The sequence below is a fragment of the Xylocopa sonorina genome, unplaced genomic scaffold, assembly GCF_050948175.1.
Source record: "Xylocopa sonorina isolate GNS202 unplaced genomic scaffold, iyXylSono1_principal scaffold0014, whole genome shotgun sequence".
Lineage (NCBI taxonomy): Eukaryota > Metazoa > Arthropoda > Insecta > Hymenoptera > Apidae > Xylocopa > Xylocopa sonorina.
In genome coordinates this window covers 5,764,257-5,776,802 of record NW_027490090.1, presented here as the reverse complement: position 1 = coordinate 5,776,802, position 12,546 = coordinate 5,764,257, and the positions used below count along the sequence as shown (strand labels likewise).

Below are 12,546 nucleotides of genomic sequence, written 5' to 3'. Positions count from 1 at the left end.
AAATAGGGACCGAAATCAAATTAGAAATGTTAGCTCCGTGAACCCCACCGCGATCGCGATCCCACCATACCCCAGCGCGTCCACGTCCGTTACTGATGTAGCTCAGGCGTCGACGTCGACATCCGCGATCGGTACTGCGGTCACGGGAATTAGGATACTGCAGTTGAATATGCAACGTTCAGCTGCAGTCACAGGACAGGTACTTCAGCTCACTGCACATAAGTGCCTACACGTTCTTCTATTGCAGGAACCATGCGTCAGGACACTGGGCGTGAAGCATACTATTTGTGGATTAGGGATTGGTATGACAGTGGCGGTTGTTAGCTCGCAATATCCGTGCGCGGCTGTCGCCGTCAGTAACCCTCTTATCGAAATGATATTTGTCTCGCAGATTAATACGGCGCACTGTGTTTGTGCGGAAGTGTCGGTATACGTTGCATCGTGTTACTTCCAGCTCTGCGACGATATCGAGATGCACCTCAGGTACCTCAAAATGGTGTTTCATAATCTGAGGGGGGAGAGACTCCTAGTGTCGGTAGATGCAAACGACCGATCGTCACTCTGGAGGCCACAGAGTACAGACGAGGGGGGAGCTAAGTTCGCGGAGCTCATTCGGGAGTTTAGCATGGAAATTATTAATGACCATAACCAGCCGCCTACCTACTGATCGACCAGAGGATCATCGTATATCGAGGATACTCTGGCTTCGCCAACCATGCTCCCATTCATCGGAGGCTGGAAAGTAGTAAGGCTGGAGTTTATAGAGGATGTGAATAGAATGGCGGAGACGCTCACAGGAGCCATCACTGACTCTTGTGCCGCGTCAATGTCACTAAAAAGGAAATTCAGAAAGTCCAACCCGTGGTGGACAGCAGAGTTAACGAGAATGAAGAAGGCCATGTATCATCAACGTCTTGGTATCCAAGTCTTGGTATCTATGGTTCGGGTAGACAGTTCGCGTTCACACCTGGAAAGTTGACGAAAGATGCAATCGTGGAGCTGCGCCGCATGGTCGATGTCTGAGAACATCGATATGTTGTGGCGTTGCTCTTTGATATCTCTGGGCCCTTCGATAATGTCTGGTGGCTCTTTGTCTTAAAATCGTTAAAAGAGCGAGGCTGCCCGTGGAACGTTTTCGAAGTGATGTTAAATTACTTTGACGGTCGACGAGTAAAATTTTCAATAGGTTCCGAACAGGTTTCGAAGCAAGCGACGAGAGCATGCCCACAAGGCTCCATACTTGGCCCTGCTTGCTGGAACCTTATGTTCGACAATCTCCTGCGATCACTCCAGACCACAGTCGAGAATAGATGTGTCGCTTACGCGGACGATTTCATAGTTCCCGTAAGTGGAAGCAATAGAAGAGAACTAGAGAATAATGGCCAGCAGGTAGTTAACCAAATTCCCCATTAGTGTAGGCTGGCTAAAATCGAGGTATCGGTCATAAAGACGGAGCGACCCCCTTTGGGTCGTTGTTCGGGAGACTTAATAAGCTGGCGACGTGTACGTGGGGACTTCGCTTCGACTCACTCGCCGGAATATACAGGGGTGTGGTCGTCTCGTTGGTGGTCTATGCCTCCGTGGGATGAGCCGACCTGTGTATGGAGAGAGAGCTGAGGGTGCAAAGATCAGCACAGCATCGCACGTTGATCGCGATAATCGGTGCATACCGCCGAATATCGTGGGAAAGTGTGTGCATAGTGGCTGGCGCGATCCCTATTGATATAGCCGCCCAGCAGCATAGGGCCCTCTAGAATCTTCGTAGCGCGAGAGCATAATCGAGCAGCGCTGCGTAACTTCGTAGCCAACTGCTCGCGTCGGGAGACTCTCCTTCCCCGTGATAGAAATTAAAGTCTTCTGAACGAGAATGTCTCGTTCAAAATCCTCCAGTTGACGAAACTCACTTTGACCGACAATTGTTCAGTCAGCCAAAGTCCTTCTATACAGAAATTAAAACATCAGGGTCAGGGTGTGCGTGCATGCAAGTACGTAGTAAGTTCGCCTCCCCGAGGATCCCCGTGGATGCTCTGGCGGTTGGAACTCGTTCCTTCTGACGGAGTAACTGAAGGACTCACCCGCGGGAAAGACGCCGCGACACATCTGGATTTTCCATCGCCCGTTTTAGTGGCTCGATGTAACTGGGAGGTAGAAGACAAACCAATTGGCACATACCTACATGGGTGAGGTAGCATATCGAACACCGTCCTGGTGGGAGAATAACAATGAACCTGAAGGGCTATGGTCCTCCGCCCTTTTTGATCTGATGAGGGAGGAAAGTAAGGATGAGATGAGGAAAGAATTCGCTGAGGAACTCAATTGTGGATGTGGTCAGCCGGGCTGGCATCTCGAATACGACAATTTCCTGTTGGAACTACGAAAACCCACAGTAGTACATCCCACATGTGCCGGGTGTTCTATGGGCATGTTTTAATTGAAGACCATATCCACCTGATGTACCGTGCCGCTTTCGCTCGCGTTGGTGTGGCAATATTGGAAAGGATTAAGAAAATAAAGAACGAGGTACCAACTGCTTGCCGCCAGGGCGTACAGGGATTGCTGAAGACGGAGACGGGATTGTATAAAGGGGGGAGGGGTTAAACATTTGCCCTTACTGGCGCGAATTCTGTTATTGAGAGCTCAGCTACGGGTTCCTTCCATACGAAGAAATGGATGCGGCTACATGTCGTTACACGCCGAAGAGGTCCGTCGGTTTATGTTCAACGAGTGGAAAATACCTAGGAAAATTAGGCACGAAGGAGATTCTTAGAGTAGAAATAGAGGAACGTAAGGCACAACGTGCCCGAGGGAAAGGGGTTGATGGATACTACACACAAGATGAACAGATAGAGCTGGAACTGAGAACACCCAGCCGTGAGGTCTTACATGTAATGCAAAAGAGTGAAGGAGGTAAGATAAGACCTGTAGTTAAAATCGGTAACGAGATCAAACGGAAAATGAATTTGTTATCAAGCTATCTGGAAGTCAGTTTGTACAGATCACCCTTAAGCACCCTTTTTGCGGCTGAGGACGGGAACGAGAAGATCGATTACGACCTCATAGATGCGGTCAGGAACAAGTCCCTACGCAAAGTACCCCTGGATCAAGCATGATTTGATCAACATCAGAGTAAGGAGTCGATTCGCGTTGTCTTGGTGGAAATGAGACGGTATATAAGTAAAGCCGTACAAAACACAAAGTTCGATGAGGTCTTCGAAGCGTTGTGAGTATGTCTGCTGTCTGATATTCGGGACAGACGATTCATCTGGCGAAACGGGCTACCTTCCGGCTGGCGGTGGACAGCAGTATTTGACACGATCCTTAACATATGCAGCTTCAGGGCTATTAACACGTTGACGCCGGCATGACCCACCGGTGGCCCATACTTGTCTGGTCCATGGGGTGGCATGACCCACCGGTGGCCCATGCTATATTGTTCTGTGTGGCGGCATGAATCACCGATGGGCCACGCTGAATTGTTCCGTGCGGCGGCATGCATCACCGATGGGCTACGTTTGTATATCAAAAAATACGTTGCATAAAATGTTATTTTATTGATTTAACATTATACATTAACATTTCTACCTTATAATCAAACATTTAACACAATATACATAACTTATAATAATCAATACATAAAAAATAACAAAATATAACTACTTATATTACCGATGCAATTTTTTAAAACGTTCTAAACAAAGTTCTGGCTTATCCGGACAACTGCTACAAAAGGTCATCACTCTTTTGGTTTTATTTGTGGCATACTGTGTACCTTTTAGGTTTGCTAAGTGCTTGTAACATTCTTTGCATCTTTTCCTCATCTTCCTCGCAGGTCCTTGCTGTGAACTTAAAAAATGTTTACTCTGTCTTACTATAAGTTCATCACTAGGGGAATTCTCATTCTTCAATAAGTAATCAATAATTTTTTCTCTAAATTTTAAAATTTTATAACGCTTGGTTCCCCACTTTCTGTGTATGTACCACGCATTTACTAAAGAGGTCCCGCATATTAGTTCCACGACAACTTCTCGGTACCATTTTACTGCTTTCCGTAAACTATTATAATACGAACACATTTAGTCGGATATGTCAACTCCCTTTCGCACTGTTGTAAAAGAAAACTGTAAGATTTGGAAGTGGTTAGCATGCACAGGGGTCTTTTGTCTGTCTACTTTAAAAATTTCATGCAGCTCCGATTTTGAAGAGAGATCGTTATATCAGAATTCTACTAACCTCGCACCTCACAGGCACTTCACACAGAATACTTGCACACTAACAGAACTTTTTCTGTCTTGCCGTCAACCCTAAACTCAGTAAAACTCACGTAGTTGTCTAAATGCTCGATAGTGGTCCCTCCTTACTAGGTCACGCACTATATATTCAAAAAGTGTCAACTGGAGCGTATTCGTTCCCCAAAAGGTCACACATTTTCTCCACTATGTGTGAGTGGACCTATACTTCTAATTGGGCCGCCGAAGATGCAGAGGTGGGTCAATGTTCCCACGGGGAACCTCGGGGAGGCGAACTCGCTACGTGTACGCGAACACGCTCACTCTGACCCTTTTTGAATTAGGATGGATCAATTTGGCCAAATTTATAAATGATTCAGACTGCCAGCCTCAGTCTTATTCAATTTTGCTCTACGAAAGTGTCTCGGACTAGCTTGGGCAAATCGATAATGCACCAACCCTCCGAGTTCCAGTTTAATTCGATAGCCCCAGAGCCCCGTAGCCACCGGGTAAGCCCGGCGCTCAGGTTCCACCACGAGAAGGTGGGGGTGGGTACTTCCTGGACACCCAGGTTCTGGAACCCGTGAGTCAATGTTCCTCCAACTAAAACTCACCCCCAGGCCCACGATTTTCAAAGCAAAAGCAAACTGTTCTCTGGAAAACCACGCGACACAGTCCTCGGCCTCTTATCCGCCAATATATATTTTGTCTGCGACCTAGGAAACCAAATACTATTAGGGACTCAAGTGCCTGATCGCTCGAAAATCGTCAGTCGAAGATGCGACAAAATCGCCGCTCGCACTCAACATAATTTACGGCAAACGCACGACTATTTCTTTTTCTTAGTACAACATAAAAACGAATTAGGACTTTTCCACAATTCTTGCGACTGACCACCGTGAGTCCCATAGACAGGCCAGACCACAAACGGGGCACGTGAAAATATTGGAAATTCCGTCTATTCGAATCAGCTAGTGGGTATTAGGGCCCAAGAATTGAACAGTACAATTTGGTGACGCGCCGCCCCATGGGGCGGACCGCTAGTTGAAGCGCCGTCGCACGGAAAGGACCGCGAATATCCGCGCCGGCGTCAACGTGTTAAACGAGTTCCGGAGGCAATCCTAGGGAATAAAGTTACCGTTGAGCACTTTTACGCACAGGGGAATGATGTGGTTTTTGCTACTCAAAATTTGGACTTAATTCAGACACTCATCAACTGCTACCAGGGGGTGGGGTACGAAGTGCATCCTCTGAAGATGTGCATATCTAGAGGGAGAGTAGAATTGCTAGAAGAGTTATGAGGAAGGTGAGGTAACCGGGTACCTGCCCCGCAGTTTTTAAAACATCAGGTTTAGGAACCCGGTATAGGCATTTCCTCTCACTCCGGGAGAGCGTTTATATTTCAACTTAAGTCACCTGCTATGGCTGCGCACTGCATCACCAGACGGATGTGAGTGTCCAGACAGGAAGAGGGTCACCGCATACGCTGTAATACCCACCGCCCTAGGTGGGTGTGGAGTAGACGCCAAGAGTAGGCTAGATGCGTGGATAGCGGAGGCCTCTGACGGGAGGTTAAACACCATGGAAGTAAAGAAGGAGATGAGGTCGGTTAAAAGAGACCTAGAGGGATGGATGGATCGGTTGATCGATTGGGATGGAAATTAAGTGAATCGGAACGTGAAAGAATTATTATCCAATTAGCCTCTACATAGGGTCTAGGAACATCTACCTTGGTAGGGGACACTCACTCTGACTTGTGGAAGTGGCTCCGGTGCTACCTACGCTGACAATAAGTCCAGTTACAATTCCAGATCCAGCTAGTCTGTAGGACTTGAAGCACCCTTCGGATGATCAGCAACTACAAGAGGAAATTAGTGAGCGAAGGTAGAGAGGAGGAAGGATGTAGAGCAGGATGTGGACCGATCCTAAGAATACTGCGCAAAAGGATGAGTCTCCGCGTGTATACCGGATGAATGTGCGGGGAATGGGAACACCGCACACCGACGGAAAGAGTGGAGCCCAGGTATGGGAGTGGGAGATATTAAGAAATGGGCAACACGCATGGTTTGTAGAGCTCTTAGATCCCGGCGTATAAGGCTGAGACGTTTAAGTAAGCACCTGTTATGGATAGAGGGTAGGATGAAGAATATGCTAGGAGAGCTAAGCGGATGGGTCTTACTTGCACAATAAAGGGGCGAAAGAAGAAGGACTGGAAGCTAGGAGAGAAAGGATGAAGGCTTAGGCCGACCACCGCCAATTAGGGCGGTACCACGGGCAGTACGACCTTGTATTTGGTGAGTAATACCACCACTCATACAGCTGTCGCCAGACGGCACATCGGGCGACCCCCTGACAGAAAACAAGAAAAAGCGGCAAGGCCTTACCGGGGGACTCAGCAGAGGCGCTGCAAAGAAGGTAAAAGGGAGTTTCGTTTGGACAGCCATAGCGTGCGGACGTGTTCTTAAGCGCTCCGAATGCAGTGATTGTGCGACGTGGTTTTTGGGGGAATAGGGTTAAAACTCTGGTTTAAGAGATAAGTGCAGGAGTTCCTTAACCCAGGCACGAGGCGGAAGGCTGTAAGTGTTCGAAAGAGTTTCCAGCTTTCTGCTGTCAAGTGCGAAGATGACCATAGCAGGGTTTTAGTCGGTAAGAGTCCGACATAACCAGTCGCGTATGCCCTTGTGATCCCTTCCGGCACCGGGTTCGAATAGTCCGACATAACCACGGATTTCCAAAGAAATCCATGAGGATTTCCCAGCGTGAAAATAAAGGTTAGGTTGAGCTAGGTTAGGTTAGGTAACCCGCCCCCAGAACAAGTACGGTGGGCAGATAGATAAATAACGCTGCCCACCACTCCTGTGAGCGGAAAGTGCCCCGCGTCCCTGGTAGGCGTTCGCCTTCTTGAGACTCCCCGGCTGCGGCCACGCCTATTGTGTGCGATGCCACGAACGCGGGGCAACACAATACTCAAGGATGAGAAAGGAAGAAAAAGGAAAGCAAATCTAAAAATAGGATAGAATAACCTTTGCGCAATACTATACAAAAAACATTCTGAATTTTCCATAGCAATAGCTAGGCTGTTTAATTACGGATAAACAATTTCTTATCTAACCAACCGTTTGAAATCATATAGAATAACCTTAGTCGTACACAACACAAATAACATTTTAGAACACATTCCAACAGTCTTAAAACCGGCTATAGCCTAACATATTAATAACAATATTGCAGCCCTTCATCCGGTAGTTTAAAAACCATCTACAATATAGTTCGGACACGGAACCAGTGCATATTACCGCATTAAAGACGGGCAACTTGCGTAGAAACAGTTTTTATACAATCTATTCATTATAACGGTACAAAATAATTACAAGGTAATATATTAAGAACGATATTTCAGTTTTTTCTCTGATAATTTAAATACTAACGTCAATAGAGTATAGTCCAATGAGTGCAGCTAGAAAGTTGTACATATATATATCGGCTCGTACGGCTAGTAAGTTGACAAACATATGTTTCATAAACTTATCTGTTAAAAATCAATTTTTATTCAATCTACCAGTTTCTGCCATATAAAATAATTACAGCTCCACATATTAAAACAATTCTCCAGTTTTCCACCCGATAGTTTAAAAACTGACCACAGTATAACATAACTCAGAACCGGGACCACCACGTGCAACTACATTAAATGTACTTAATTCACGATAATGCAATTTCTTTATCCAATTTATCTCCTATAACCGAACAGAACAACTTCAGCATCTCAATAATCAAAATTAATGTCAGTTTGTAATAATTTCTGGAACCGGTAAATCAATGATTGCCGAAAAACCAATATTAATGTAACTCAATTTATTCTCTAAAACCGCATAAGTAACACTAGTTTAGTAATACATAGGTAATTTTCCAGTCTTTTATTTAGAACAATAGGCGTTCAATTGACGCGTAGACTAACTAACTACTACCAGGCGGTTTTTAACTCAACTCAGTTGAATCCTAGTCGATTTAATTGGTTAATTTGAGCCTAGAAACAGCTTTTTGTTAACCTTTTATTGAAGCGCTCGCGTTTTTTTTTTTGTCTACTCAGGAGGTGAGTGGCCAGGGCGGGAGTGTTGATGATATGGCATCTGCCGGATTCAGCACTCCTGATGCGAGGAAAAAAAAGGTTAGGTTAAGTTAGATTAGGTTAGGTTGGCTTGGTTAAGGTTAGGTTAGGTTAGGTTTAAGTCTCGTGGAGTCTCATTCGAGCCGCCATAGTGGACGGACGTGTTTCGGTGCGCTCCGTAGACCGTGTCGGTGAAACGCGTCTTTGTGGCGAAAAAGGTTGAAACTTCGGTTTCAACCTCGCGTGGTGATCTCGTGAAAGCTCCTAGAGTTAAATCTAGGATTTCATCCATAGAATCCAGAGGAAAAAAGGGAAAATACGCGTAAGCGTCTCCCCTGTGACGTGGCGCGGCGGTAACCTCGCGAAAGTGAAGTTTTCGTCGCAAACTAGTGCCGGAAAGTGAGTTTTGCCGCTTCCCATGACACAAAGAGGATAACATATCACGCGTGTGTGTGTTAAAAGTGTTAAAATCAGCAAAAAAGTGCCGAGGGAAGCCAGGGCGTCACCGCCGCCATCTTGGATCGCGGGCGTGGCACGAACGCCACGTCACTACGCTTCGTGGTTAGAGAGGCTTCCTTCGCCCCTTTCGAGCGAATTTTAGCACACACAGTGCCGATAAACATTTAATAGTGTTTATTTAAACGTTGCTTCAACCTCACGTGGGGAAGAAACAACAAAAAAGGAAGAAAACGCTCGTTGAACGCGGACGGAGGTGGCGCCACCCCGAGTTCAGCGGAGGGAACCACGCGGCAACGGTAATTACTAGAACTTTCTAGAAGGTCTAACCGTTGTAGAGTGAGAGAGAGAGAGAGAGAGAGAGAGAGAGAGATTTCGAGTGAGAGAGAGAGAGTGAGCCGGTCGGGTACGTGATAGACAGAGACAGCGATACACGACCGACCGTGCGAAGTAAAGAACGGTAAGTCGAATTGTTTTTAGTGCGTGAGCGAATAAACAGTATCGAAAATAGTGCGAAAAACTGTGGACAGTGCGGTTGTCCACACGGTAAAGAGTGAGAGTGCGCGAAGCGAACATTTTCTCCCGGGAGAAAATAATCGAGTGCACGGCCGAATCGCGAAAAATTAAAACGCGCGACGCATTGCTTGGCGCCCCAAGAATGGCTTCGCGCAGTTACGCGTCCGCGGCGAGTGGGGGGGAGAGGGCTGGCCCTAGTGGCCATGTTTCAGATGAAGATGGAGGATGGATTGACATCCGGGAGATGAAGAAGGAGGACTACCTGGCGAAGAAGTACGCGCCGCCAATCCTCCCGCGACGCTCGAAAAGGAGGATGATCCAGGAGTCCGAAGAGGAGTCGGACGGTTCGGTGACGTCAATCCTGACAGTATCGTCGGGGACGTCGAGCCGATCGTCCGTGAAGAGGGGGCGTCCCCCACAACGGGGGAATACGTCGGGCTAGCCGAGGCGAAAAAAGCAGTTCGGCTAGAGCTCGAAAGAGAGACGGAGTTAGCTCTCGAAAGAGAGCTACTCTACGGCGAGTGTGTCCCGCCGCCCGCGGGCAGATCAACAAACCCGATTCCTCCACAGGAGGAATACGACGAAGAGGCGCGGAGAATGCCGACGCCTGATTTAGCGGCTGCAGCCTTAAAAGCCGCAAATCAGGTAGAGACGGCGGCCGCGAAATCGTCCCAACTTAATGGGACGATCAAGAGACAAATGCGGATCGCCGCACGCATACTACGTGCGGCGACCACAGAAGTAGTGCAGCGCACAAAGCGCACAAACACAAATGAAGACACGGAGTCAAATGTGTCTCGCATTCGACTTCAAGAAGTTGAAGAAGAAAACGCGCGGCTCAGAGAACGCCTCGCCGCGCTGGAAGAGAGGACGACGAGGAGATCCTCCCCGCCGGCCTCAACGGCGACCGCGAGTGGAAACTCCAGAAAAATTTTGGAGGAATCCACTTCAAAATCACCGAAAAAGGACGTCGATATTGGCGCCCTTATGGAGAAAATCGGTGAACTAATTAAAAACCGATTAGACGATTTCTGGACGCGAGCGGAGGCCCGCTTTGCGCCCAAAGAAAAGGAACCCTCATCCACTGAACCGATGGAGGTCGGGGAAACCCTTACGACTAACAGGGCCGCACCTGAAAAGAGGAAAGAAAAATCGACGACGAAAGCGACAAAAAATGTTCCAGCGTCGTCGAACAAGAGAAGACCTCGTTCATCCAGAAGAGGATGAACAGGATTCAAGAAGAGCAGGTTACCAAAGAAGCGGCCGAAGGTGGGAGGAAAACCGCCAGCAAGGAGGTTTCGGCGGAAACACCCCCGCAAGAGACGCCGTGGACGAAAGTCCTCGGTAGAAAGGCGCAAGAAGCAAAATCTTCGAAGAAGGAAGCCAGGACACTGCCTAGGAATCCGAATACGGCCGCTGTGACGCTCGCCCTACCGCAAGGGAGTGCCGCTAGTTACGCTTACGTAATAGCTACGGCCCAGAAGCGGATCTGCCTCAAGGACCTCGGAATAGAGGAAGTAAGGGCGAGGAAAGCCCTCACAGGAGCCCTCATACTGGAGATAACAGGAGAGGGCCGCGACGAAATGGCGGACGCTCTGGCCGCCAAACTACGCACGGTCTTCACCCCCGAGGAGGTGAAAATCACCAGGCCGACAAAGCGAATCGGCATGCGAGTCTATCGTATTGAGGACTCGCTGTCGACCAGCGAAGTCGTAGAGGCGATTGCGGCAGCAGGAGGCTGCCAAAGCGAAGACATTCGTGCCGGGCCGATGAAAATCGGCTACACAGGTATGGGGCATTTAATTAAAGAATGCCCCATTGCGGCAGCGAAGAAAATTACTACCGACGGAAAAGTCAGAATTGGCTGGACGTCGGTAAAGGTGGAGGCGCTGGAAAAACGCCAGCTAATCTGCTTTAAATGCTGGGAGGTCGGCCACGTGCTAATCAAATGCACGAAAGCGGAAGACAGGTGCGAGGCCTGTTATAGGTGCGGAGAGATGGGACACCGCTCCGCCGAATGCAAGGCAAAGTCCGCTAATTGCCCCGTGTGCAAGGCCGCCGGACGGCAAGCCGACCATAAAGCGGGAGGAAACGCGTGCCAACCGGCACCGCCCGCGAAGAAGAACGAGAAACTCAGAGTTCTCCCCGCAAGACCCGTCGTCGTTAAAAAGAAAACGACGACGAAGAAAGAAGAGAAAAAATCCGCGACGACTAAACCCGCGGAAAATAAAAAGACGGAAGAGGCCACGCGCGAGGCTTCCGCGGCGACGGAGAAAAGCCGCGAGGAGGCCATGGAGATTGCGTAATAATCAAAATTACGCAAATACTCCAAATTAACTTGAATCACGCCGCATGAGCTCAAGATTTAATGATCGAGAGCTTACAAAGCGGCGTGGTCGAGTTAGTGGTGGCATCGGAGCCGTATTTTATTCACGACAAGCCGTCGTGGATAAGCGATACGGAGGGAAAGGTCGCGATCATCCAGGCAACGCCGGCACGCATCCAGCCGATCAGGCTTATCGCGCAAGGGCGAGGATTTATCGCCGTTTCGTGGTCGGATTGCGTCGTAATCGGATTATACGCGCCGCCGAGCTGGTCGTTGCAAAATTTCGACCGGCTTTTAGATGAAGTGGGAGGGGTGGTAAGACGCCACGCCCACCTACCAACGTTCGTCTTGGGAGATTTCAACGCACATTCAACACTATGGCGCTCGACCAGAACGAATCAACGCGGCCACTCTACTATGGACTGGGCAGCCTCCACGAATTTAAAATTATTAAATCAAGGATCTGCCAGTACATGCGTGCGTCAACAGGGCGAGAGCAAGATCGATCTCTCGTTCGCGAATGGCGCCGTCGCGCGTAGAGTAAAAAAGTGGATAGTAGATACAGCTGAAACCCTATCAGACCATCTTTATATAAGGATCAGCGTATCTAAAATTCAAGAGAGAAGAACAGCGACCAAAAATCAAAATAAATGGTCGCTGAGAAGAATGGACGATGACCTATTTATGACAGCGACTCTCGCAGCTACCTAGCCAGATGAACCGACCGAAAAGGCCGTAGTCGAGAACGAGGCGGAATGGTTTACGAGAACGTTGACCTCGGCATGCAACGCAAGCATGTCGAAATTAAAATCAAACTCTCCTCGTAACTCCGTTTACTGGTGGCGTGATGATATATTACGCCTCCGCGCGGACACTACGATTGCGCGGAGGAATTTCACGAGATACCGGAAACG

At 48.3% G+C, this 12,546-nt stretch overlaps 1 protein-coding gene across 1 annotated transcript; it reads left to right on the top strand.

The window, feature by feature from the left end:
- The first annotated feature begins 11,674 nt into the window (after positions 1-11,674).
- LOC143431796 (uncharacterized) lies at positions 11,675-12,343 on the top strand. Its single transcript, XM_076908735.1, has one exon. The coding sequence runs from the start codon at positions 11,675-11,677 to the stop codon at positions 12,341-12,343; it is 669 nt and encodes a 222-aa protein (XP_076764850.1).
- The last annotated feature ends 203 nt before the right edge of the window (positions 12,344-12,546 follow it).

Coding starts and splice junctions, on each gene's coding strand:
- LOC143431796 (XM_076908735.1), top strand. CDS start 11,675: ATGATCGAGAGCTTACAAAGCGGCGTGGTCGAGTTAGTGGTGGCATCG.